This window comes from Staurois parvus, unplaced genomic scaffold (assembly GCF_062004578.1).
Source record: "Staurois parvus isolate SC_StPar_1 unplaced genomic scaffold, SC_StPar_1.0 ptg002297l, whole genome shotgun sequence".
NCBI classification, from domain to species: domain Eukaryota; kingdom Metazoa; phylum Chordata; class Amphibia; order Anura; family Ranidae; genus Staurois; species Staurois parvus.
The window spans coordinates 47,775-75,201 of record NW_028320093.1 but is presented as its reverse complement, the minus strand read 5'-3'; the positions used below and the strand labels follow the sequence as shown (position 1 = coordinate 75,201).

The following is a 27,427-nucleotide window of genomic DNA, read 5'->3' as shown; positions in this document are numbered from 1 at the left end:
TACCTTTGTCAAGGTTTTGATTTACTATTCAAACACTGCAACTTATTTCCTTTATTTAAAAATAACATATTTCTCTGTACTTGACCCCAGGTTCACACCCAAGCGGTTTTTGCCGTGGTTTGCAGAAACGCAGTACAGTTCATTTAACATGATTTCCTATGGGACATGTTGACATCTGCGTGTTTTCACCCGGTGTGTTTTTGGAAAGGGTCAGGGACTTTTTGAATGCAAAAAGTTGTATTTTTGGTTCTATAGACTTCAATGGAAAAGCTGTAGAAAAGCATGTATTGCGTTTTTCATTTTGTGTTTTAAATCTGCCTAGCAACGAGAAAAGAAAAAAAACACCCATCAAAAACACGGCAAAAACGCAATGCAGAAACGGCTCAAACGCAACCTGCATAGGTGTGAACCTAGTCGGTCACATCAGTTTGTACCCCAAATTACCTTACACAGTTTAATGTCCCTACCACACTCCTACAAGGTGCATGTGCTTGGACAAGGCAGGACCTACCATTAGGCACGGTAGACCAATGCCTACATGTGGAAGGGTCAAAGGGGTGGCTTTTCCCACCATTGTTATGTTCTTTTTTTTGTCCCCCAGCTTTAGTCAGAAATTGAAGTCCCGCTACATCACTTCAGACTGGCCTCTTTCGCAGGTATAGCTAGGTAAACTATTAAAAAGAAGTGTGTATCTTTTTAAAAATCCAGTAATACACTGTCACACCCTGGTTAGTATTTTTTTCGGCACTGTGCTGAATTTATAGAGGCCGATCTGCTAACAGTCTAAAGATTTACTGCTGCTCTGGGCTTCAGCAAAAATGGAAGCCTCCAGCAAGAAGAAACCGGAACAATGCTGGAGGCAATTTACATCATGCACTAATTGTGGCAGCAAAATGACTAAAGTGGAATGTATGCTCCTTGCTAAAGAACATTTTTTGTCCGGTTGTTATGGGTAAAGTTCTGCTTTAAGCCCCCCCCCCCCCCTATCCAACACTGCAAGGCATAAATGGTTATTTAGTCTAGTAATAGAGGAATGAGGTGCAAGATTTGCTCCATTCCTGACTCCAGAAAGCTCCCTTCATTAATGTGTCTGGTCCAGCACTGTGGGCTCTCTAAGGTGCTCTCACCTGCAGTTAAAGGCTCACCTTTGCCATGTACAATGCAGGGTTAATAGCCCTGCATTGTACGCGATGACGTCAAGAGATAACCCACCTGACAGCTTTGGGCAGAAGAGAACAGCACTGGGGCTGGACCAAGGGGTAGAGTAAGTATAATACAACGCATAGCTGAACCCCTAGACTAAATGAGCATTTGTTAATTTCCCAGAGTTCAGATTTAGGTACACACTGTAGCAAGCAAAGAAAAAAAAAAAGATGGTAAACTGGGCATCACTTTGACAAAAAGCTAGGTACAGAATATGCCAAGCTAGGTTAGGACCAACATACGTGAAAATGCTCCGTGTAAGTAAGGCCATCTTAGCAGGAGTGGTACTTTGGGCACAGAAGGTTGTAGGCCTTCAAGCTTCAATGATGGAAACCCAACCAATATAAATAGGAACGGATAACCAACCATAAATGTTTTCCTGAATTTTGGAAGTACAGTTGTGACCAAAATTATTCAACCCCCACTGAAATTGAGTGTTTTGGCCAGTTTGACATTGCTTTTGATCATTCAGTCATCTTGCTTACATTTACATTAAAGAGGCACTTGTAGGTCAGACAAATATAACATAACAGTTATAATGAAATAACCACAAATGTCTTTTCTGTGCTCACAGCATTATCAGTTTTATTCAACCCCCAAGTGACATTCAATCTTAGTACTTAGTACAGCATCCTTTTACAGTTATAACAGCTTTTAAACGTGAAGCATAGCTTGACACAAGTGTCTTGCAGCGATCTACGGGTATCTTCGCCCATTCTTCATGGGCAAAGGCCTCCAGTTCAGTCACATTCTTAGGCTTGCGCACTGCAACTGCTTTCTTTAAGTCCCACCAGAGGTTCTCAATCGGATTTAAGTCTGGTGACTGCGATGGCCACTCCAAAATGTTCCAGCCTTTCCTCTGCAACCATGCTCTAGTGGACTTGGAGGTATGCTTGGGATCATTGTCCTGTTGAAAGGTCCAACGTCTCCCAAGCCTCAGGTGTGTGACGGACTGCATCACGTTTCCATCCAATATCTCCTGGTACTGAAGAGAATTCATGGTACCTTGCACACGCTGAAGCTTCCCTGTACCTGCAGAAGCAAAACAGCCCCAAAGCATGATTGACCCTCCACCATGCTTCACAGTAGGCAAGGTGTTCTTTTCATCAAAGGCCTTGTTCTTCCTCCTCCAAACATAGCGTTGATCCATGGGCCCAAACAGTTCTAATTTTGTTTCATCAGTCCACAGAACACTATCCCACAACTTTTGTGGTTTGTCCACATGGCTTTTGGCATACTCTTCTTATTCTTTGGAGACAGCAAGGGGGTACGCCTGGGAGTTCTGGCACGGAGGCCTTCATTACGCAGTGTGCGTCTTATTGTCTGGGCTGAAACTTCTGTACCCACATCTGACAAATCTTTTCTCAGTTCCTCAGCAGTCACACGGGGACTTCTCTCCACTCTACGCTTCAGGTAGCGCACAGCAGTCGAAGTCAGCATCTTCTTTCTGCCACGACCAGGTAGCGTTTCAACAGTGCCCTTTGCCTTGAATTTGCGAATGATGCTTCCTAAGGTGTCTCTTGGTATGTTTAACATCTTTGCAATCTTCTTATAGCCATTGCCCTTCCTGTGAAGAGAAATCACCTCTTCTCTTGTCTTCCTGGACCATTCTCTTGCCTTCACCATGTTTGTAACCACACCAGTAAATGTCTAGAAGGAGCTGAGTATCACAGTCATTTTAAAGCTGCCTAATTGGTGCTTATTATGCTTGATTGCTGCTCGGTGACATCCACAGGTGTTTTCAATACCTGATGGAAAGCACCTGTATGAACCTCTGTTCTTCAGAGTGGTAGTCTTTAAGGGGTTGAATAATTGTGGCAATGAAGAAACCACATAAGAACCATTTACTACTGTATTACATAAACAATTGATGTCATTTTAGTTGCATTTGGGTAGTTACAACGTCCTTGTAGGATTTGATTCTGAATACAATTCCAAATGTACACTATAGTCCCTAAACCCCTTTACAGCATTGGGGGTTGAATAATTTTGGTCACAACTGTAAATGCCATACAGTCTGTTATGGGTATTCAATAGAGCAGGGGTGTCCAAACTATGGCCCCTCCAGCTTTTGAAATACTAAAAGTCCCATCATGCCTCTGGGTGTCTTGCCTGTGGATGTCAGAGTCTTGCAAGGCCTCATGGGACTTGTAGTTCCTCAACACCTGGAGGGCCATAGTTTCACACCCCTGCAATAGAGAATCATACCCTTGTAAGGCTTTACCACTTTTCATCTAAAATATATTTAGAGAAGTAGCAGCAGATTTTAGTCAATTGGCCAAATTCCCCAGTGGTCTCATGATCCCAGCTGAAAGGATTGGATGACTTCTGTTCAGCTGGCCAATCAGCTGTGTTTCACTGTCATGTCAACTGTAGATTTTATGCAGTCACACTGATATTAAAGTGTTACTAAATCAACAACAGTAAAATCAGTCTGTATATGCAGTAAAGTATATATACACACTGTGGAACCTAAGGGGTTAATCCTCAGCATTCTGTAAAAAAGAATGCTTGATCCTGTCTTCTCTGATCCCCACCTTCTACTGTCCACAATCTATCTGCTGATAGAACAGAGCCTTGGTGGCAAGCTGCACATACTCAGTTTGGTGTGTATTACTAGAGAGGTTTTTTTTTTCCTTAGGAGAGAGCATGTGATCAGCACCGGGCCAATTAGCGCTGTCCAGACAGAGGGTCAAGGGTTGTGCAGCCTCATAGGACAATAAGGGGAGAATGAAAACACCTCCTACAAGCTTTAACCAGTGCTCTACCAGACACTGATAGACGTCACAGGACTGCTCTAACTACTGATGAGAAAAGAGGTTTAGCAGTTTCTATTTACTTAAATAATTGCATTTCTATGTTCTGTGTACTGTGGAGAACCAGATCTAGTGAATGCAGGCTCCTGGGTTTAGTAACACTTTAAGAACAAATCATACAATGGTGTGACAAGCTTCCCCACCCAGCTTCCCAATTTTCAGCATCATGTTATTATGGCTGCAAACCGGCAAAGTCTCTACAAAGAAAAGCCCTGATGGAACATCCCCTATCATAACATTAATAAAAAGAACGCTGCAAAGAGTTTTACAGTTTGGTCCTGCCAAAAAGCATATTGGTATTAAACAGCAAAATCCAAGAAAAATGTGACGATTCATTTCACCAACTGCGGTACATACCTCAAACTGGGGCCAGTTCATGGCCATGCCTGGTCCATGGGTGTTTTTCCACCATTTTAGATCTTGCTGGTCATCAGCGGATTGGATATTTTGGTGCAAGTCTTTGTACAAAGCATGGAAGCTGCAGGAAGGGAAACAGGAAAAAAGAAAAAAGCATGATGGATGTGATCCAGGTGGAGAATAGACTTCGTTGTTGGTAACGTGATCAGAGAACAAGTAAACCTGATGATCCAAATCCAGCCCAATCCTAGCAAGCGTCTGCAGACCATAGCAAAAGCTCCGCTGCATATGGGAGTGGGGGCACCTCTATTATAAACTAAGCTCTGTTCTTCTGCAAACGTTTGTGACCATCAGTAGCAGCCATATAGATATGCCAATTCTTTTTTACCTGTCCTTACTGGAGAGATCGAGATGCTTGTGAAAGTCCAACAACATCTCCTTAAAGAAACGGAGGCGCTTCTGTTCAGCCTCCTGGCAGCTCTCAAACTGTTGTTCCATGTCCTCCATATAGCGAGGGTTGTATCTGTTCAACTCATCCAGAGCCTTCTCATACGCAGTTTTGTCCTGAAAAATACATAAATAAAATGTATAAACTGTGTATAGAAAAAAAATAAATAAAAAAATAATATATATTATATACATACATACACACTGTATACACACACACACACAGATAGATACTTACACACAGATAATACATACATACGTGTATGTATGTATTATGCGTGTGTATAATACATACAAAGTTTAAGTGGACCTCTCGAACGAGAGAGAGCTATTGTAATACAAGAAGAGCATGTTTGCATGCATTGCCGCTACTATGACACCTATGCATTCCATTCCTGACCTCCTCTCCTAAAAATGGTAATTACTCGACTTCCATGTTGATCCATTGTTTCCAGTATGTGTGTCAGTAACCTAGGACTAGTATTCAAATCAGGAAATTTTAATTCAATTCAAAGTGATTTTATAGGTTTATTTTTTTTAAAGAAAAAAAAAAAAAAAACAACAAACATGTTTATACTTAACTGCTGTTTACAGTGCTTTTATACAGCAGCCAGGATCCTATAGGGGCACCTGCTGCTCCGTGTGTCCATTCACACATGGAGCTACGGCTCGGGCCCGCCCTCTCTCCTCATTGGCTCACTGGCAGTGATTGACAGCAGTGGGAGAATGGCCCCCGCTTCTGTCTCATCCAGTGAGAAGGGGGAGTCCCAGGATAGCAGAGACTCCAGTGCACATTGCTGGATGGAGAGGGGGCTTAGGGGAATATTGGGGGGGGGTGGGGGGTGATACTAAACACAGAAGGATTTTTACCTTGTGATGTGTTTACGGTGTCTCTTTCTCCCATTGTTAATCAGTGCTGAACACAGAAGGATTTTTATCTTCATGCATGAAATGCATGAAGGTAAAAAACCTTAAACCTTTAGAACCACTTTAAGCGAGAAACAAGCCAGTAATGAGCATTTACAGAAGGAGGTCAGCAATTGCAGTAAATATTTTTCTCTCAGTACCCGAGGCAGATATATATTAAAACAAAAAAAGAGACAGATTAACGTAGCTCTGTAATTTATTGTTGCCTCATTAAAGTATATCTAAAGGCAAAGCTTTTTTTTTTGTTTTGGACAGAGTGGAGATGGATTATTATTGTGTGTCCCCATTAGGGAGATTCACCCTATTTGTCCTGTTTGACATTATCCTTGAAAGTGAATGTAAAAGACAATACCAAACTTTGGGTTGTCCTCAGAAATGTAATACAGGGGAAATCTTCCAATAAGGACTGCGACAGACTGAACCGGAACAGTGGCTCTTGGAGGGGACCGCAGGCCAGCCTCTTGCCTACTGACCATGAGCCCAAACATATGAAAGGGCTCTATACTTTGGGAGATGTGTGCCTGGGGGGACCTTTGGAGTAGTTTTACTTAGGATTCAAGTCCAGGTCTCCCTGAAACACACAGAACTGGAGGACCTGGTCACAGATTTGGGGTCTCTGTGCCCAAACCAGCATTGACTGCTTCAACCCCCCCCTCCCAGACTATAAACAGCTGTTAATATAATCAGCTCAAAACAACCTGGCACTTAAGTCTCTTGCTGTAATCTGATTATCAAGGTGTGATGTGTTTATGGTGTCTTTCTCCCATTGTTAATCGAGTTGAGTCACCTATTGTTTCTGTCTGTTGGCTAGTTCTCCTGGAGGTTCCAACAGGATGGGTTAATTTTGAGTCAACTTTACATCCTTATCTAATTAGTGTGAGAGGTTTATCCCAATGTGCAATGATTGTTTTTATTGTTCATGTGAGGACTGCCCCTATTTTTTACGTGTATAAAATTCTGTATTTTTGCTCAATAAAGAGTTCCAGTTGCACCTAAGCTAGTGTTATCTAGTTCTAATGTTCCAGCGATGAGGAAGCAGTTCTCTGATGGAAGCACCCAGGCGGGGTGCCAGGCATTCCATCACAGGGACACTTCTTTTGGTGCCCTGGAGGGTCCCTAAGGGATTGCCTTAATTTGTAGGGATTACCTTGGCTATGGGACAGGAAGTGAAGGTAATCTCCCCCAACGAGAAAAAGACATCACAGGTTTTATAAACCTCCTTTACTCTACCCAAAAAAAAAAAAGAAAAAACATTGCCTATAGTTCTACTTTCAATGTATAGAGCTCAAAATTGGGGAGGTAGAAGCATCACAAGGATCCAATCAGTTGTGCAAACTCATCTGTCATTTCTCCTTTCACTTTCCAGTCACAGGTTAGGGAAGTGAATGAATGAATTTGTTTGCATAAAACTAAAAAAAAAAAAAAGCTTTACAAAAACACATTTGATATGCTATTTTCCTAAATCCTATTAATTGTGCTCTCTTCTAACCAGGGGCAGACTGACCATTTGAGCATTCAGGCACTGCCCGAGGGCCCGGGGTCAGTAGGGGGCCCCATGAAATGCCCCTGGTACCTTTTTATAGGCTTTTTTGGGTGTGGGCAAGGACACGGGGGCCCCATGATCTCCTATTGCCCGGGGGCCCCATGAGTTGTCAGCCCGCCCCTGCCTCTAACCTTTTCTGCTTCCTGGTTACATCTCTCCAAACGCTCCTGTAGTTTACGAAGCTGTTCCTGTGACACCGATGCATCTGCCTTTGCGTGATCCTCCCGTACTTGTGCTGCGCGCTCATCCTTCCGAACTCCATGGTACTTCTTTTTACACGTCTCCACCTGGACAGAGAAAAGCAATAAAGCAACGCAAAAAATAATGAATACCCAACTCTACAGTGACAGGATTTAAAAACATTAGTTAACTTAAATGTTTATTCTGACTTTTCTATGAAGCCAAGTATTATATGCAGATCTTTAAAGATTATCCAGAATGAAAGAAATCTAACAGATACCCCCATCCACACGATACAGCTCAAAGGAGGAATCTCCCTATTGTCGATTATATTGTGACAGCTGGCACCCACAGCTGTCAGGATACCCAAACATTGGCTGCAGTCATGGTTTGGCCCAAAGGATAGGTTCAGACATATACGGTGCAAAATTTATTCAGTTTTCTAGTGAGCAGCTGCAGTGCAAATCACCTGCAGATCTACTTGAACACAAATGCGCTTTTGTTACAGGCGCATTTTTGGATCTCTCTCTCTGAAAGTGTGTGGAAGATGCCAGGACCACTAGGGAGGGGGAGTGTAAAACCGCTTTTATAGAGATGCTACATTTGGATTTTCTTTTCCACCTGACATGATCACTTTAACCACGTCATCTCCTACACTTGTTCATCCTCTATGGAGCAGAGCAATTTTTAAATTTCTGTTATGGGCCCGTTTATTCAGTGATCATTTTGTCATTACGCAAGATAAAAACGTAAAACACAACATACATTTAATTTTTTTTTAAAGGACAAACAAGTTGTTTGTTTTCGTGAACATTGTCTTGCAACAATGATTTTTCTCGCGCACTCAGACAATTAAATGTAACAAAAACGCACTTTTTTTTAAACACTTGAACACCGGAAGATTTACCCCCTTCCCGACCAGGCCATTTTTGCGATACGGCACTGCATTACTTTAACTGACAATTGTGCGGTTATGCAACGCTGTACATAAATACAATTTGTGTTCTTTTTTTCCCCCTCACAAATAGAGCTTTCTTTTGGTGGTATTTAATCACCTCTGAGTTATTTACTTTTTGCACTTTAAACAAAAAAAAAGACCGACAATTTAAAAAAAAAAAAAAAAAAAAAAAAAAAAAATATTTATTTTCTGCTATAAAAACACATCCAATAAAAAAATTTAAAACGTCAACAGTTCTTCATAAATTTATGCCAAAATGTATTTTGCTACATATAGTTTTGTGAAACAAAAATACCCAATAAGCATATACTGATTAATATGTGCAAAAGTTATAGTCTACATAAATGGCAATATATAAATATATATATATATATATACACACACACACACACACACACACACTCATATACATATATACATACACATACATACACACATATACATACACACACTAGAATTTTTTTTTTTATACTAGTAATGGCAGCGATCAGCAACTTATAGCGGGACTGCGATATTGGGGCGGACATTTTTACACTAACTGGCACTTTGTGGGAACCAGTGACACTAATACAGTGATCAGCGCTACAAATATGCACTGATCGCTGTACTAATGACACTGGTTGGGAAGGGGTTAAGATGTAGGGAAATCAAGGGGTTAAGTGTGTGCCTAGCTATGAAATGTATGTACACTAGGTGTCGCTGGTACTATGGAAAGTGAAAGATTGTGTTCCCAGCTTCACATGATCTTTCACCCCCCACTCTTGTGAGAACCACTTAAGTGATTTAATAACCAGTTGAGGGCCACCATGAAATGAAATGGTTCATAATTTAAACATTTTTAATTTTGAATAGCATAACGAACATTTTCAGTGCTGATGGGAGGGAGTAGGGGAGAAGCCAGCTTTCTGCGTTGCAGGAGAAAAATGGAGGATCAGTTCCTGTACAGTATATGCTTTCCCTCTTGTTCAAGTGGGAAACAGAATCTGACAGGGAGGCTGGCTGAGGGTGGGTAAAACACGTCTCAACTATGGGGTTTTACCGCTCCCAAACTGCAAATGTAAACAACCCTTACTGTCCTGCGCCCTCTATAAGGCTGCTTTCACACTAATCTGCAGGTGCAGCGCAATGCACCTGCGGCTCTTCCTGAGGGTTAGTTGCACTTTGCCATAGACTTAAATCCTGTGGGTGAGATGCACTTTCTGAAAGCGCAGGAATTTTGAAGCATTTTCAGAAAGTGCACCAAAGCTTCACGATATAATAGAAATCTATGGCTCAGTGCAGCTACTCCGCAGGAAAGCCGCAAGTGCACTGCGCTGCACCCCTAGATCAGTCTGAAAGCAGCCTAATAGTTAACCCTTTTATAAGTGCTAATATGCCCATCGCAAAAGCTATTATACCCAGTGTATATATTGCTTATTATACTGATCTTTTCCCCTTTCAGCTTCTGCTTGAATCTCTCTTCATCTTCTGGCTGCTAGAAAGGTACCAGGTGAAGTGCACTTGATATCACTCTGCCTGGGACAGGAGTCCGTGCTACAGAGGAAGACAAAATATATATAAAAGTGCAGCACTAATAAATATACGTGGATAAAAAGGTATATTAATATGTACATCCAATATATAATAGATCAAAAAGTTCATGTAATATAATAAATGGATGATCAGCAGATTTCTAACAAGCTTGTGACTGGAACCAATGATAAAATTGCGCACTCACCGGAAGCACATAGGTAATTCGCATGTAATTTACAACCACCAGGATCTCTCAAGTAGGCGGAATATATGTGAGCTTCCTTCTATGGATTGGTCATCAAGTCTTGGGATAGTGTGGAAATCTGCTAGGTCCAGAGGTCCCCTTAAGGATGGATGGGTGCTCAGCCTGGATACAGGGCTCCCTTCCTCTGGATGTTGAAATTCAATGTAGGTAATCTGCAAGTTTTAAGCTCCTCCACTTCTATAACGCCAACCCTGGTGGCAACGTCTCCCAACGTCACTGGTCGTGCGCCATAGTGCCAATAGAGTGAGTGGGCGGGGCCTGGAACAGATGCTGCTTGTGCATGCAGCACGCACAAGCAGTGTCTGTTCCAGGCCCGCCCGCCCGCTCACTCACTCTATTGGCACTATGGCGCACGACCAGTGACGTTGGGAGACGTTGCCACCAGGGTTGGCGTTATAGAAGTGGAGGAGCTTAAAACTTGCAGATTACCTACATTGAATTTCAACATCCAGAGGAAGGGAGCCCTGTATCTAGGCTGAGCACCCATCCATCCTTAAGGGGACCTAGCAGATTTCCACACTATCCCAAGACTTGATGACCAATCCATAGAAGGAAGCTCACCTATATATTCCGCCTACTTAAGAGATCCTGGTGGCTATAAATTACGTGCGCATTACCTATGCGCTTCCGGTGAGTTTTTATCATTGGTTGCAGTCACAAGCTTGTTAGAAATCTGCTGCTGAGAGGATCATCCATTTAATATATTACATGAACTTTCTGATCTATTATATATTGGATGTCCTGTACATTTTAATATACCTTTTATCCACGTATATTAGCGCTGCACTTTAAATATTTTTGTATATTTGAAGGTTTACCTTTAGTGTTTCAGCTGCTGATCTAGAGCGCTCACTTTATTCATCTCATTTAGCTACAGAGGAAGCATTGTGTTATGCGGCTTCTGCTCTCTCTGCAGCTGCCTGCTTCCTCTGCTGCAGTCACCAGCTTGATGCATTCTGATGCTCTGGGATGGTGGATCATCATGCCCAGTTCAAGATCAACAGGTTGCCAACCCTGGGCATGAATTCCCCTGGTTGGAGGTGGAGGGCCACATCAGAGGGCTCCGAGGGCCACAGGTTGACCATCCCTGCCTCAGATCTACCAATCCGATTCAAACCTGCCCTGTAAAATGACAAACCAGAGATTGAAATCTTGAGTCGTATAGCTAATGCAAAGGGTTTATTTGAGACACTTTGATGAAGGTAGCATATCAGGCAGCCACCGGGGCCAGCAACCGTATCACAGGAACCTTGTGGTTTCTCTCGGGTAGCCATTTTCAACCAAGGTTCCGTGGAGCCATACAGTTGCTAGGGGTTCTTCGAGCTGTGGCTGATGGACATCCCATCTGATGGTACAGCTCCAGGCCAACGCCACTTGGGAAAACAAGCAGCATGACAAATCTTTAGCCCTCCGTAAGAGTGGCATTCAGACCATTGCTGCAAGGGGGGCATTCTTTCTGACACCCAATAAACTGGTTTTAGTAAGGGTTCCCCATAGTCCACAGTCAATCATTTTAAGGTATGGGTGTTGAACTCAATTTCATCGTGGGCCACATCAGCGTTATGGTTGCCCCCCATGTCCAGAGCATCCCACCATCCTCTTACATCACAGATGTCAAGAACCCCCCCCCCTTCAGAAGTCAAGGGACCCCCACCATCAGAAGTCAAGGATCCCCCACCTTCCCTTACATCACAGTGCGCCTCTCCCCCCTTACCATGTGCTGCTGGCAAGAAGAAGCTGGGGGCAAAGCTGAGAAGCAAAAGTGCACAGTCTGGAGGAGGACCAGAGGAGGGCAGGAGTCTGACAAATGCAGAGACCAGAGGAGAGTAGGAGTCTGACAAATGCTGAGACCAGGGGAGGTGCAGGCAAGGGGGTGCTGAAGCTGCACAGAGAGGTGCAGGATCTGTAGGATTTCTGTACTTTTCTCTGTCAACTGCAGAGACTAGAGAAGGGGGGGGGGTGTAAAGGAGGGTAGCTGCAGGAGAGGTGGGTGGGTTCGAACGAAATGGCCTGGCGGGCTGATTCCATCCCACGGGGCCTTGTGTTTGACATGTGTATTTTAGGTGTTCCTCAGGGTAAAAAACTGTTGAGAAAGGCAGCTCTAGAGATAAATATATGGGATACAATCCCAAGGAGAAGCAGAACAAGTTTAAGTCACAGCATCACCCTGTGTGTCGCCGGAACATAAGCAGATGAAAATCTTGGACACTTTGAACTCAAAACATTTTGGAGTCACGTTCTGGAGTTGGGGAAAGGTTGGAACCTTGCTGTTATGTCCGAAAGTCATAAACTAATAACTAGTCTCCGGTTTTTAATATCTCAGGAAATCTTTTCCAAGCCAATGGCATCCTGCTTTTCAAGAGCAACTGTTTTGCTCAATGCATTTCCATAAATATTTTCATACCATCGGGAAGTCACTGTTTACTAAAAACCGTGACCTAAGAAAGTGCGGGAACGATTGGTGGAAGTTCCTGCAAAATGCACCATTGTGTCCCAGTCTCAAAGAAGAGCCACACCATAGCAGGAACTACAGAGATAGCAGAGATCTGCAGCAACTACACATTTCTCAGCTTACTCTCCTTCCCTATACAGGCACAAATCACTTGTATGCTGCAAGCACTTGAAGATGAATTGGATAAAAGGAGTAGCTATTTGAAGCCAGCGATTCTGTAGCTAACTCCAAATGCTGCAAAAAGTCAATTGCTCAGCGACTGAGCTACAAATCATCGTAAGTGCTGCAGCAGAGACCTGTCACTGATTGTAATTCAGTTTTTTTTTCCTGGGAACATAAACACTACGAAGAGCAATTCTGTTTCTGCTAGAAAATAGCTTGAAGTTGCAAAGCTCTAAAGCTAGCTATAAGCATCAAAGTGTGCATAAGGCCTAGAAAGGATCTCCAAAAAAAAGAAAAAGGGGAACCGCCCGCCATATTAAAACCCTCAGGGTCTGTTTAGTGATCTAATATACAGATCACTCCATCGGGTACAATCACTTCATATGCATTTCACTACTTTGGGCAGGGGTCTATTTACCACAAGGTACTTGCCTAGGGCAGCTTGTTTTCCAGGGGGGGGGCAGCAGCATTTTTCAGGGGGGCAGTGCCACCCCCTGAAAGAAGGGATGGAGGAAAAGACACACACATCATGGGCACCAGGTGGAATCTGAGGGAGGCTGAGGGCTACTTGATGGTGTATGCAGAGCCTGACTCTTGCTCCCGGGGATGTCCGGAGATGTGAAGGTGAGTGTCTTCTCTCTCACCGTGGTGGTGGGGGGGTTGCCAGTGCATGGGGGGAAAGTGGTAGTAGAAGGATCTCTCAGGTGAGGTGTTGTTGGTCAATGTCAGGATCTTCTTGTGGGGGAGGGGGGTGTTTATCAGTGTCAGGATCTCTCGTGGTGGGGAACTGATTTTTGTGTTGCCTAGGGCAGCACGAAACCTAAATACACCACTGGCCTTGGGAGCTTGCGATCCTTAGTTGTAAGGGCTCAACAGAGTGAAATGCATTAGTGTTTGTACTAGGAGTGGTATGTACAAAGAGGGATCAAAAAACTGTTTTTAAATATGAGGAGCGATTCCCCTTTTTCTCTTTTGGAGCTTTTGTGGACATTCTGAGTAGCCGACGACTACAGGGAACCAGCTCCTGTGATTGGTGGTTGTTTTGGGATCAATGCTTGCCGTGGAGTTCTGGATCTCCTCACAATTATCCTATCTGCGGTTCCATTTTGGTCTGTTAAATTATACTATTAAAAGTATTTTGTTATATCTGTCTGGTAAATGCATAAATAAATATAGACAAAAAATGGCAACCATCCCAACCTATAACCATCCTTAGCAGTAAGGTGCACATGGAAGGGCAATGCACATCGCAAACAAATGATTTCCCAGCAACACTTACCAGCCAGCCTGCAAAACAACCAAAGTGGCTCTAACAGTTTACATTAAAAACAGAGGGTTTTGTTTGCACACATTTCCAAACACATACATAATCCACAGACTCGCGTCAAGGGTCCTCTGTGTACTATGGACCCAAATAAAATTTCCAAAGCCTCCATAATAGGAACACATATCAATGGATGGGTTAAGGGCAGGTGTGTCTGGAGGAGCCCATCCCTCCTTAAGCCTGGGTTCACATATATGCGGTGCGGTATATCACGTGATTCGCACAGGAACCGCACCGCATTCCTGTGCAAATCACATGCGATTTGTGTGCGGTGCGATTGGAGCCATATATTTTGAATGGCTCTAATCGCACCACACCAAAAACATGCAGGACCCTTTTTTCGGTCCGCACTAGAATCGGATCGCATGGGTATTCACACCTATGCGATCCGATTCTGCACATCACACCGTGTTTTTCGGACCGCTTTCGGGGTGTTGATAACTTAACATGCACACCTGCATGAATGGGGTGCGATTATGATGCGGTGTGGAATTCGCACAGAAAAAGCTGCAAATTCCATACCATATCAGTGTGAACCAGGGCTGAAGGTACAGGGACCTGTATAGCTGGATGTCACGTGCATCCCTGGTTTGCTGGCGAAGTGCATGCCCTTCCATGTGCACCTTACTACTAAGGCTAGGCTAGGATAAGTTGGGGCGGTTGCCATTATTTGTGTAGTTGGCTAATTTAGATGCAGGGATGCACTGGATGCCTTTGCTACCATTTTGGTATGGCTGGACGTCACGTGCGTCCCTGGGCTCCTCCAGGCACACCTGCCCTTAACCCATCCATTGATACATGTGCTCCTACTATGGAGGCTTTGGAAATTTTATTTCGGTTCAAAGTATATAGGGGGACCCTTGACCCCGGGAACGTAGCTTACATGTCTATTTGTAAATGTGTGCAAACAAAACCCTCTGTTTTTAACGCAAACTGTTAGACAGGGCCAGATTGGTGGCTTTGCAGACTGGCTGGCAAGTGTTGCTGGGAAATCCTCTGTTTGCAGGATGCAGAAAAATAAATATACCTACTGATCTGCCAGAAATCTAGTGAGCTTATAACTTGTGCTTTCTGCCTCTACTGCACTGTTATCAGTCACATTTTTCTCAGCACTCTGTCTAGACTACACAACAGCTCCCCCATATGTTTTGGGAAGAGGAGGGGGGGGTTCTTCAGTTCTTAAGGTGACAATACTGCTGCTGTATACAATGAGTGAGGTTAGTCACAAGTCACCCTAGGAGAGGAAGTGTGTTACTGGCAGGACAATCAGTTGACAATAAAAGGGGAAAAACGAATGCAGCCAGGACATCTAAAGCCTGGTAAGCTGCAATATATTTCATTTTTGTTACTGGGTTTACATGTTTTATGCAAGCCTGGGCAGTTTTCGGGTATAAGGTGTAGGTACGTTCCTTTTACCAATTACCCGGATGCGGTTGATCGGCCTACTCAGAAAACAAACATCTTCTTAGATTGTAAGCTCCAAAGAGCAAGGCCATCCTAACCCTCTTGTACTGAACTGTATTGCTGTATTGTCTCCCATTATATTGTAAAGCGCTGAGCAGACTGTTGGCGCCATAAATCCTGTATAATAATAATATAATAATAATCTACTGCCAGCTGCAGGAAAAACTTTCAATGGTCCTGCATCCCCCAAATGCAGGGACTGGGGCCTAAGTAGGGACAGGTGGGGTGTGCACAACCCCTATGCAAGTTTCAACTTATGCTCATCAACTCAAAGTCCCCCCTGGAATAGTGACCAGGCTGGCAATGGGTGGAAAGAAAGTACATGTACATCATTTAGTCATATACCTAGTTGAGCCGATTACTTTGTCCAAGTCCGCTTGAAAGTGAGTGGCTGCACTCAAATCTGACCAATCTCTGAAAAAATTAAATTGACCATAGCATAGCAGCAAGCTTGCCTCATAGCTGTGTGTGTGTTTGGAAAGGAAAGAATGGGAAGTTGGTTTATGAGAGGGAGGAACAACAAATCAGAGCAAATGTTCTAATCTGTCCTATTAGTTATTCCTGCTATGTGTCATTATGCAGAAGCCCCTTAACCATTGGATTGTCACACTATTAAAAACAGCTGAGCAACTGCCATCTACGGCTACCCTTCACTCAGAGGATGTCAGATGCTGGGAATTTTGCCAGTTCCCAGTCGCTGTTCCCCAACCCAGACAAACAGAAAAGGGGAACAACTACAACAGCATGACCAATAAAGCCTCATCAAACTTGAATATCTCTGCATGATAACACTTTTTATGTTAGGTCTATCACTCATGTATGTAGCCAAAACTTTATCCATATTGCTTTACAAAGAAAACTAATTTATTCTGTTTATGCCCTGAAGGAGCTTTGAGTTGAGATATACTGCCATATGTACCAGAACGCAGGGGTAAAGTCAGTGTGAGCAGAAGTCAATTACCCTGCCAAATAGTTTTTGGATTGTGGCAGCAGATTAGACACATGGAGGAAATCCATATCACATACATGGGGAGAACCTACACAATCTATGCAGATAGTTCTTGGTGGTTAAGATTGTGGCAGATTAGACACATGGAGGAAATCCATATTGCATACATGGGGAAAACCTACACATTCTATGCAGATAGTTCTTGGTGGTTGAGATTGTGGCAACAGATTAGACACATGGAGAAAATCCATATCGAATACATGGGGAAAACCTACACAATCTATACAGTTAGTCCTTGGTGGTTAAGATTGTGGCAGATTAGACACATGGAGGAAATCCATATTGCATACATGGGGAAAACCTACACATTCTATGCAGATAGTCCTTGGTGGTTGAGTCACTGTTGAAAGTCATGAATGCCAACCATTCCTAGATTGTAAGCGCCAAGGAGCAGGACCCTCGAACCCCTCGTATATCGCATTGTATTATTGTACTGTCTCATGTTCTGTCTCCCATTGTAATGTACAGCGCTGAGCGAACTGTTGGCGCTTTATAAATACTGTATAATAATAATATAGCCACTAAATGCTGCTTATAGCAATAGGTAAGCCCTGCATGGCATGGTCCTCCTTTTCAAGTTGTCGCAAATGAAACTCAAATTGAGTTTGTCTGTTACCAAGAACAGGCCATGTATAGCTTTTAGGCTGGCAACACAAATAAAGATATCGAATTCTGGTACATTAAGGGTTGAGTTTCAGTTTACATTGAAAGTAAAACTCGGCTTTGTCCACATAAAAAAAAAAAAAAAAATACATCACTTGTCCACACAGGACAAAAAAATACATCACTTTAAAGGGTGGCCCCATCAACAGCCTACACTTGCCGTTCTTTTGCTCTAAAACTGCTCCCTCAGGTGCAGGAAATGGAGAGAAAGCACTGTTGGGCTTTGGAGCTTCCATACAGTCCAGAATTCTCCTCTTGAACCTATATGACCGCATTGGGTGTCAGAGCCCAGTCGCCAATCATCAGCCCCATTTTGCAAGGGAAAGGAAACAAGCTGCGTCCTTAGGCACTCTGTGCTGTCGCTTAGGAATGAAACCAGTCCAGATCCTTGTGGAAGCTAGATAGCACAAGCCTTTCCTTTGCAACACTGGTAAAAAAAATATCTTTGCATGTATTGTCTGCATGTTTATCTATAAAAATAAAAAATTGTGGTAGCACATTTTTGGGTGAAAGCTCTAATAAACAGAGAATATGGGAAGGTCAGGTAAACTGAGCTGTTCATGGGAGGGCCTGATCTTCTGCCATTCTCCATCATCACTCAGCTCTTGTTGGAGCTCTCAGAAATACTGGAGTATGGGGGAACCCTGTGCCCTTTTCCCCCTTACTCCCAGGAAGCAGTGCTCATGAGCACCCAATATTCAAGCCTGAAAGAAGTCACATGGGAGTGGAGAAGGTCATCAAACCATGTATAGCCCAACCTTTTTTTTTTTTTTTTTTTTTTACTTTGAATAGAGTTGGAAAGAATTTATTGCTGTCTTTCTGTTGGCTAGATTCATCCTATTTGTTCTGGGGACCATGGTCAAACAGACAGAAAGACGGAAAAACCAAACATTTTAAGGTTGTCACCAAAACAAGAGGTAAGGGTAAATCTTCCAATCCCCTGTTCCAATGACAACCAACCGCGAGAGGGTTTCCCCTCATTTTGTAGAGTTTTCATCTCACTTGCTGTCAAGTCTTTTGGACAGGAAGTGATGAAAAAGTAGACCCTGGCAGAGTATCCCAAATCCCTAAAGTATGCCGCCTCGTACTGTGCCAGCACGCCTTCCCACAGGATTTGGGTTCTAGTGCACTGGGGTTGGGGTGAAGGGTACCGTTTACTTTTTTTTAGTTTTTTTTTCTCATTTCAGCTTTACGTTGAAGTTTTTAATTTGTGGAGGTGGAGCTCTGAGAAGATGTTGTCTATTCCTAGTTGTAATTTATCACGACATACTTACATCTTTCAGCTTCTTCACCCAGGGTTTTTGAGCTTTACTAAATCCATCCTCAGCTTCCTTTGTTTCCCGAAATCCTCCAATCATCTGCTTGTGAAAGGCCTCCTTCTGCCAGTCTCGCACCTTCCCACCGTCCTCGTCCCACAGCTGATTCCGAAGCTCCGTGTGAATCTCGCTGAGGGCATCCGCAGCTGTAAGGAATGCCTGCCAAGCCTTTTCCAGTGTGCCATACTGAGGGCCTGCAGGGCAAAATGAACCAACAGGGGTTAAAGATCTTCAATAAAAATAAAGACATTCTAACATTCCCATTAGCAAGTGGCCTGCTGAACATCTGATATATACCTCATGTCTGTCATCGTTATTTTCGCCTGGAGACAATTTAAGCTTTCGTGTGTGTGTGTGTGGTAGGTCATTGCTAAGAAAAGACCTCCACTCCTCTGAGGTCTTGGTGAGCCAGCAGAAGTAACAGATGATGTAATCTAAACCCCTGCTGATTGGCTGATGGCACCAAATCCTCACCACTAAACTGCAGGGTTAGAAAATTATCTGGGTGTGAAACTGAACTCATTCAACACGAAAAGTAATTATTTTTTCCTCCAAAATTCTATCAAAATGCCAAAGATAAAAGGAAAATGCAGAAGTTAAATTGTGAATCTTAGTCAATATGTCTTTGCCAACGAATTTCAACTAAGGACATTCCTATGGAGGTTTTTTTTTTTTCTTTTTAAAGCTAAATTTTAGGCTTGATCCTAATTGCTTCAAGTGATTCAAAAAGCTTAGTTATTCACTTACCTAACGGGCACTTTTCCCCCTTTGTGCCCAGACAAATTTTCAGCCTTCAGCATCAGATGCAGAGATGTGACAAACCAATTAAAACTAGAAGGGGTGCTTACAATGATAGGCTGTATAATACTGTATAATAATAGGCTGTACTTTTATGTAAAACCTTTATCCAAAAAAAAAAAAAAAAAGAAGAAGGACTGCTGTAACTGCTTATAAAGTATTAGCTGGAGTTTGGCTGCAGTTTGTTGTATATTATTGTGTATTTAAAGAAGAATCTGGGCAGAATCTGTATTTAACCACTTGCCTACCAGGCACTTTTACCCCCTTCATGCCCAGGCCAATTTTCAGCTTTCAGTGCTATTGCACTTTGAATGACAATTGCGCAGTCATGCAGCATTGCACCCATATGAAATTTTCATAATTTTTTTCACACAAATAGAGCTTTCTTTTGATGGTGTTTAACTGGCAATGGGGGTTTTATTTTTTGCACTATAAACAAAAAAATAGCAAGAAATTGGAAAAAAAAAGTTTTTTTGTTTATTATAAAATTTTGCAGACAGCAATTTTTCTCCTTCACTGATGTGCGTTGATGAGGCTGCACTGATGAGGTGACACAGATAGGCAGTACTGATGGGCATTGATAAGGAGGCACTGATGATGCTGCACTGATATGCAGCAATGATGGGCACTGATGGGCGGAACTGACAGTGCCGGGTGCAAGCTGCTGGGAGGATGTCATGACGCCCTCCCAGAACTGGACAACCGATCTGAAGTAGTCAGTCATTCGGCTATTGCATGGTTGTAAAGTGGTTAAAAAAAAAAAAAAAACACACCAAAACATGTCTATACTTACCTGCTGAATGCACTGGTTATACACAGAACAGACCAGATCCTCCTCTTCTCAGGTCCCCCACCGGTGCTCCTGCCCCCTCTGTTGGGTGTCCCCAAAGCAAGCAGTGTGCTATGGGGGGGCATGTGCTGCTCCGTGTATCCATTCACACACGGAGCCGAGGCTTGGCCCCGCCCCCTCACTCTTCTCATTGGCTCACCGGCTGTGATGACAGCAGTGACAGTCAATGGCTCCTGCTGCTGTCTCAGCTAAAGAGGAGAGGGAGTCCTGGGATAGCTGATAAGTATTAATCAAGACCTGGAGTTCACAATAGTGCTTGAGATTGCCAATCACTTCAAAAACAAGATTGACACAATTCGCAAGGACATTACCGCAACTCACACGCCCTCTCAACCCGTCCCCTCTCACACAGCTACCCCCTTATCCCCCCTTCCCCTCGACATAACCTGCAGGGACTTCGTCACTGCTCAAACTCTCTCCAACCCCCTTCACCCTCACTCAGCTACCCCCTCATCACCCCTCTCCTACGGCCCCACCACTGCTCTGACCTCCTCTTCCACCCCACCCTACATTCCTCATACTGAAGCTCCCCCAACACTCCGCACCTTTGACCTTACTACCATCGAGGAAGTCTCCAAGATCCTCTCTGATGCCCGCCTCACCACCTGCCCCCTCGACCCTATCCCCTCACAACTCCTACGACCTCCTTCCCCCTCCATCCTACGCTCCCTCACCCACATCTTCAATCTCTCCCTCTCCTCCGGCACTTTCCCCTCCCCTCTGAAACATGCACACATCACCCCCATACTTAAAAAGCCCTCCCTGGACCCTAATGACCCAAACAACCTCAGACCCATCTCCCTGCTCCCATTTACATCTAAACTCCTCGAGCGCCTAGTCTACACCCGCCTATGCTCTCACCTCAACGACAACAACCTCCTCGATCCCCTACAGTTCGGCTTCCGTCCCCTACACTCCACCGAAACTGCCTTACTCAAACTCTCCAACGACCTGCTAACCGCCAAAGCTAATGGCCACTATTCAGTGCTCCTACTCCTTGACCTCTCTGCGGCCTTCGACACAGTCGACCACCCCCTCCTCCTCAAAAAACTACACTCCCTCGGCCTCAGAGATTCTGCTCTCTCCTGGCTCTCATCCTACCTGTCACAACGCTCCTTCAGCATTACCTATAATGCTACCACCTCCCCCTCACTCCCCCTCTCTGTTGGGGTCCCTCAAGGCTCTGTCCTTGGGCCCCTTCTCTTCTCCATCTATACCTCCTCCCTTGGCCAACTCATACACTCTCACGGCTTCAACTACCACCTCTATGCCGACGACACACAAATCTATCTCTCAACCCCCCACCTCACCCCCTTGGTCTCAGCCCGAATCACACACCTACTGAGCAACATATCAGACTGGATGTCACTCCACTTCCTTAAATTGAACCTCTCCAAAACAGAGTTTCTTGTCTTCCCCCCAGCCCGGACACCACCCCCCATTGACTTCTCCGTCACATCCAACAACGCTACCATCAAACCCGCCCCGCAGGCCAGAGTACTGGGTGTCATTCTGGACTCCAACCTATCCTTTCAACCCCAAGTCCAATGTTTACAAACTCGTGCAGACTCCACCTCCGCAACATCGCCAAAATCTGCACGTTCCTAACCCCAGAAACCACTAAACAGCTCATCCACTCCCTCATCATATCACGACTCGACTACTGCAACTCCCTCCTCACTGGCCTGCCTCGCCGCTGGCTATCCCCGCTTCAGTCGATCCTGAATACGGCTGCCAGACTCATTCACCTTTCCAACCGCTCCATCTCCGCCACCCCCCTCTGCCAATCCCTCCACTGGCTTCCGATTGCGCAACGGATCAAATTCAAAATCCTAACGCTAACGTACAAAGCTGTCCACCATACTGCCCCGAACTACATCACTGACCTAATATCCAAGTACCGCCCAACACGCACACTCCGCTCCTCACAAGACCTCCTTCTCTCTAGTTCCCTGGTCTCCTCCTCCCATGCCCGCCTCCAGGACTTCTCCAGGGTGTCGCCCATCCTTTGGAACTCCCTGCCCCAACCCATCAGATTATCACCTACTCTCCTCTCCTTTAGACGCACCCTGAAAACCCATCTCTTCAGGGAAGCCTACCCCACCCCCTGCTAACTTGCCGACCTCCTCCACTCTTCCTACCACTCCATCCCCCACAGCTATCTCCTCCTGTGCCACTATCCCCTCCCTCCTAGATTGTAAGCTTGAAAGAGCAGGGCCCTCGATCCCCTCATGTTTTGCATTGTATTGGTATTGTTCTGTCACATGTTCTGTCCCCCTTTGTAATGTACAGCGCTGAGCGAACTATTGGCGCTTTATAAATACTGTATAATAATAATAATAATAATAATAATAATAATAATAATAATAATACCCTATGCTGATATGTGTGTTTTTTTTTATAACCATAGACTGTACTTGCTTTAGATTGCTAGATTGGTCACATTTCTACTGTTACATTTTTAATAAATTAATTCTAATCATGAAAATACAGAAAAAGGATTTGATTGGCTGCTGTGAACAGCCACGTACCCTTCTCCAGGTTGCTCTTCCACTTGCGGCTCCAGTCAGTCAGCTGCTGGGAATAGGCCTTTTCTATTTTGGCCCTCTCTCTGAAGCAGGTGACCAAGTCATTGCATAGTCTGTTCCCATCTTCAATTCGTTTCACCGTGCGCCGATAATTACCAGCCTGGATAAAGAAGATGACAACATAGGGGATTCATTTATGTCAGAGCATGAGAAGAGAAATAATTAGCAGTTTTCCACAGCAACTCGATTCCGTTTTCGCTATGTCAAAAATAAGGACTAACAATTTTTTTTTTTTTCCATTGATTTCTGCATTGTGCCTCTTTCGTTAATGTATAAATGTCACAATCATTTATAGCAACAAATACATTTCACATATATACCAAAACGTCGGGGCGGAAAAGGAAGGGCATTCAAGAATTTGACAATGACCAGCTTAAAGTGTACCTAAACAAAAGAACAAAAATATAATATTTTGCAACATACAAGTCCTTAGTTGAGATGGCTGCAATTGTTTCTAATCTCAGGCACTCTGCCTTTAATTTTCTCATGGTGATCCTACCATTAACAGACTTCCTGTCCTAGGGTGACAACACTAACTCAATGTACTGTAGCAGTGTTGTCACTCGAGGACAGAAAGTGCGTTAGGACTGCAGCCTCTTCCTCTACCCTTGTCTCCATAACAAAACTACAGCACAAGCAGAGAGCACAGGATGTCCCTTATAAATCATAAAAAGTATATATAGTTTTAATTATATAGTCATGGTAGGTAGGAACCTATTAAATACAGGCATACTTCAGGTTACGAACGCCTCAGTTAACTTAATTTTCGGTTTACGAATGAAAATCCATTGAAAATAAAGGCTTGGTTTACGAAATTTTTTCGCAATACGAACAGATTAATTGGTTTTCAATGCATTTACACATGTTTTTAATCATGTCCCTGTACAGTACAATACGTTTAAAGTACACTTTATAAGGAGTTTTGAACGGAAGACTAACTGACCTCCAGAACGGATTAATTGGTTTTCAATGCATTTACAAAATTTTTTTTAATCATGTCCCTGTACAGTATTATGCCTTTAAAGTGCACTTTATGAGAAGTTTTGAACAGATAAAACTTATTTTTAAATTTTCCTGACTTCTGGAAAAGATTAATTGGTTTTCAATGCATTTATAAATTCATTTTTAATCATGTCCCTGTACAGTATTTATTCCTTTGAAGTGCACTTTGAGCTGATAAAAGACTTTTCTTTACTTTTTTCTGACCTTCGGAACGGATTAATTGGTTTTCAATGCATTCCTATGGGAAACTTTGTTTTGGTTTACAAATTTTTCGCAATACAAAAAGTCCCGCAGAATTAATTCAATTCGTCAACCGAGGTACGCCTGTATGCATTTTTCTGCTCCCTGTTTAGCAATTCTGCACAATTTCTTGTCCTTAGGTGACAAAACACACTCATTGTGCTGGAGGTGTATGGGAGACGCAGCATTCTCTCCATGGGACAAAAGTGTGTTAAGACTATTGGCTCCACCTGTTATCTCCAGAACATAAAGGGGAGCTTTGTAGTCCACAAAGATAGCTGGGAACAATGTAAATAAATTCCGTCAGCACAGGTTGAGCACAGCTAATATTTGGTTGCCTTAAAAGGATAAGTTCACTTTTTGTAACAGGTTACGTTGCAACCATATTCAGGGTGTAACATGTTATGAACGGACCGGCCCCTGCTCCTCCCCGCTTCCCATTGTGACTGCTAGCAGGGGATTTTTCCTGCCCACTAGATTTCACAATTTAAAATTTCCAGCTAATTGACAGCCTCAGCTCTATTCCTCTGTGCTGTGTGGGGGGGCTGTCTCTTCCCTCCAATCAGCTTTTAAAGCTTGTCACACTGAACTGTCAGTTCTATACACCCTTTTTTTTTCTTACAGCTCAGACAAGCTTTATACATTTTGGACTTTGAACAGATGTAGAGAAGAGAAGACTGCAGATAACCAGGTGCAACTTAACACTATATTGCCAAAAGTATTGGGCTAGCCCTCCAAATCATTGGATTCAGATCATCTCCATGACCACAGGTGTATAAAATCAAGCACCTAGGCATGCAGACGGCTTCTACAAACATTTGTGAAAGAATGGGTTTCTCTCAGGAGCTCTGTGAATTCAAGCGTGGTACCGTGATAGGTTGCCACCTGTGTAATAAGTCCATCCGTGACATTTCCTGGCTACTAAATATTCCACAGTCAACTGTTAGTGGGATTATTACAAAGTGGAAGCAACTGGGAACAACAGCAACTCAGCCACCAAGTGGTAGGCCATGTAAAATGACAGAGCGGGGTCAGCGCATGCTGAAGCGCCAACTGTCTGTAGTTTGGCCACATTTCATCTGGCCTTCAGATTAGCACAACAACAGTGCGTAGAGAGCTTCATAGAATGGGTTTCCATGGCCGAGCAGCTGCATCCAAGCCTTACATCACCAAATGCAATGCGAAGCGTCGGATGCAGTGGTGTAAAGCACGCCGCCACTGGACTCTAGAGCAGTGGAGATGTGTTCTCTGGAGTGATGACTCGCACTTCTCTGTCTGGCAATCCGATGGACATGTCTGGGTTTGGCGGTTGCCAGGAGAACGGTAATTGCCTGACTGTATTGTGCCAAGTGTAAAGTTTGGTGGAGGGGGGATTATGGTGTGGGGTTGTGTTTCAGGGGTTGGACTTAGTCCCCTAGTTCCAGTAAAGGGAACTCTTAAGGCGTCAGCATACCAAGACAATTGTGGACAATTTCATGCTCCCAACTTTGTGTGAACAGTTTGGGGATGGCCCCTTCCTGGTCCAACATGACTGCGCTCCAGTGCACAAAGAAAGGTCCATAAAAGACATGGTGAGCGAGTTTGGGGTGGAGGAACTTGACTGGCCTGCACAGAGTCCTGACCTCAACCCGAAAGAACACCTTTGGGATGAATTAGAGCAGAGACTGTGAGCCAGGCCTCCTCCCCCAACATCAGTGCCTGACAAATGTGCTCCTAGAAGAATGGTCAAACCTTCCCATAGACACCCTCCTAAACCTTGTGGACGGCCTTCCCAGAAGAGTTGAAGCTGTTATAGCTGCAAAGGGCGGGGCCAACTCAATATTGAACCCTACGGATAAAGACTGGGATGTCATTAAACTTCATGTGTGTGTAAAGGCAGGCCGACCAATGCTTTTGGCAAAATAGTGTATGTGGGAGGATTTGTTTCATCTCTGTGTATCACCTGGGACCAGTCACTGCACTTGGTATATGTAAGGGTATTACAAACATTTTAAGCCACTGAACATAACGGACTACAGCCTACTACACACTATGAGAAAATCAGACGAACAATAGATTTTTCACAAAGGTGCATACTAGTGTAGAAGAAGAGGAAGTGTAGGGTCGTTCTTAGCTTTATGCATGTTTTTTTTCTATTCAATCATTTACATATGATCACGGTTTGCATTGAATAAAAATCAGACATTGTGTTCACATACGATAACAGATTTCTAGCTTGCATCCTCGGTCCTCCGAAAAGTTTAAATTGGCTGTCGAAAACACTATACTAACGATCGGATAATTGGCTGATCGCTCCTCATACGTTTGACTTTCTTATGGTGTGTATGGACCATAGGGGTGTCATGTCTCTTCTAACACAGCAGTGGTGTACCCCTATTCACTAACTACAGTCTGTGTAATCTTATCTCCCTGCTAACCAAGTCTCTTTCACAGCTGTAGAATAATGTAGAGAAAGGGGATTCTTTTTCTCGTGACAAGGTTGGAAATGGTAATTTGAAAATGTCTTTTTTTATTTCCTTATTAAAAAGAAACACAAGGTGCAACAGACAATAGATAATCCTTGTGCGATCTGACCAATAAGATCAGGAACCTTAATATGTATGGACATTGTGTAACCCACAGGTGTCAAACTGGCGGCCCTCCAGCTGTTGCCAAACTACAAGTCCCATGAGGTATTGCAAGATTGCCAGTTACAAGCATGACTCCCAAAGGCTGAGGCATGTTGGGACTTGTAGTTTTGCAACAACTGGAGGGCCGCCAGTTTGATATGGGTCACCGCTTTTTACAAATAGCAAAATTAAAAAATTTTGAAACAGAACTGGACCTAAATTATTATTATTATACAGGATTTATATAGCGCCAACAGTTTGCTCAGCGCTATACAATATAAGGGAGAAATTACAACTACAATACATTTCAGTACAGAAGGAATGTGAAGACTCATGGAGCTTACAATCTAAAGCAGGGGTGGCCAACCTGCGGCTCTCCAGCTGCTGCAGGACTACAAGTTCCATCATGCCTCTGCAAGTCAGTAACTTCCCATCTTTGCAATGCCTCATGGGAAATGTAGTTCCACAACAGCTGGAGAGCCACAGGTTAGCCACCCCTGATCTAAAGGAAGGGGGAGATGATACAAAAGGTGATAGCTGCTGGGGATGATCTGGTGGAGGTGATTCAAGGACAGTTCTTAGGTGGAGGTGGGGTAGGCTTCCCTGAAGAAGTGCGTTTTCAAAGATCGCCTAAAGGCAGACAGGGTGGGGGCTGACTGAACATGCTGTGGTAGGGAGTTCCAGAGGATGGGAGAGGCTCTGGAGAAGTCCTGGAGGCAAGCGTGGGAGGAGGTGATGAGAG

At 43.8% G+C, this 27,427-nt stretch overlaps 1 protein-coding gene across 5 annotated transcripts in view; it reads right to left on the bottom strand.

Moving 5' to 3' along the window:
- LOC149431300 (protein kinase C and casein kinase substrate in neurons protein 3-like) overlaps positions 1-27,427 on the bottom strand; it is a 65,493-nt gene that overhangs the window by 16,540 nt on the left and 21,526 nt on the right. For all 5 annotated transcript variants that reach the window (XM_089665688.1, XM_089665691.1, XM_089665690.1 and 2 more), the window contains exons 3-7: positions 22,778-22,934; positions 18,557-18,792; positions 7,425-7,580; positions 4,765-4,940; positions 4,377-4,497 (exon numbers count right to left, since the gene is read on the bottom strand). In XM_089665688.1, the coding sequence (XP_089521814.1) occupies positions 4,377-4,497; positions 4,765-4,940; positions 7,425-7,580; positions 18,557-18,792; positions 22,778-22,934 (846 nt within the window). The remainder of the gene's footprint in view (positions 1-4,376; positions 4,498-4,764; positions 4,941-7,424; positions 7,581-18,556; positions 18,793-22,777; positions 22,935-27,427) is intronic.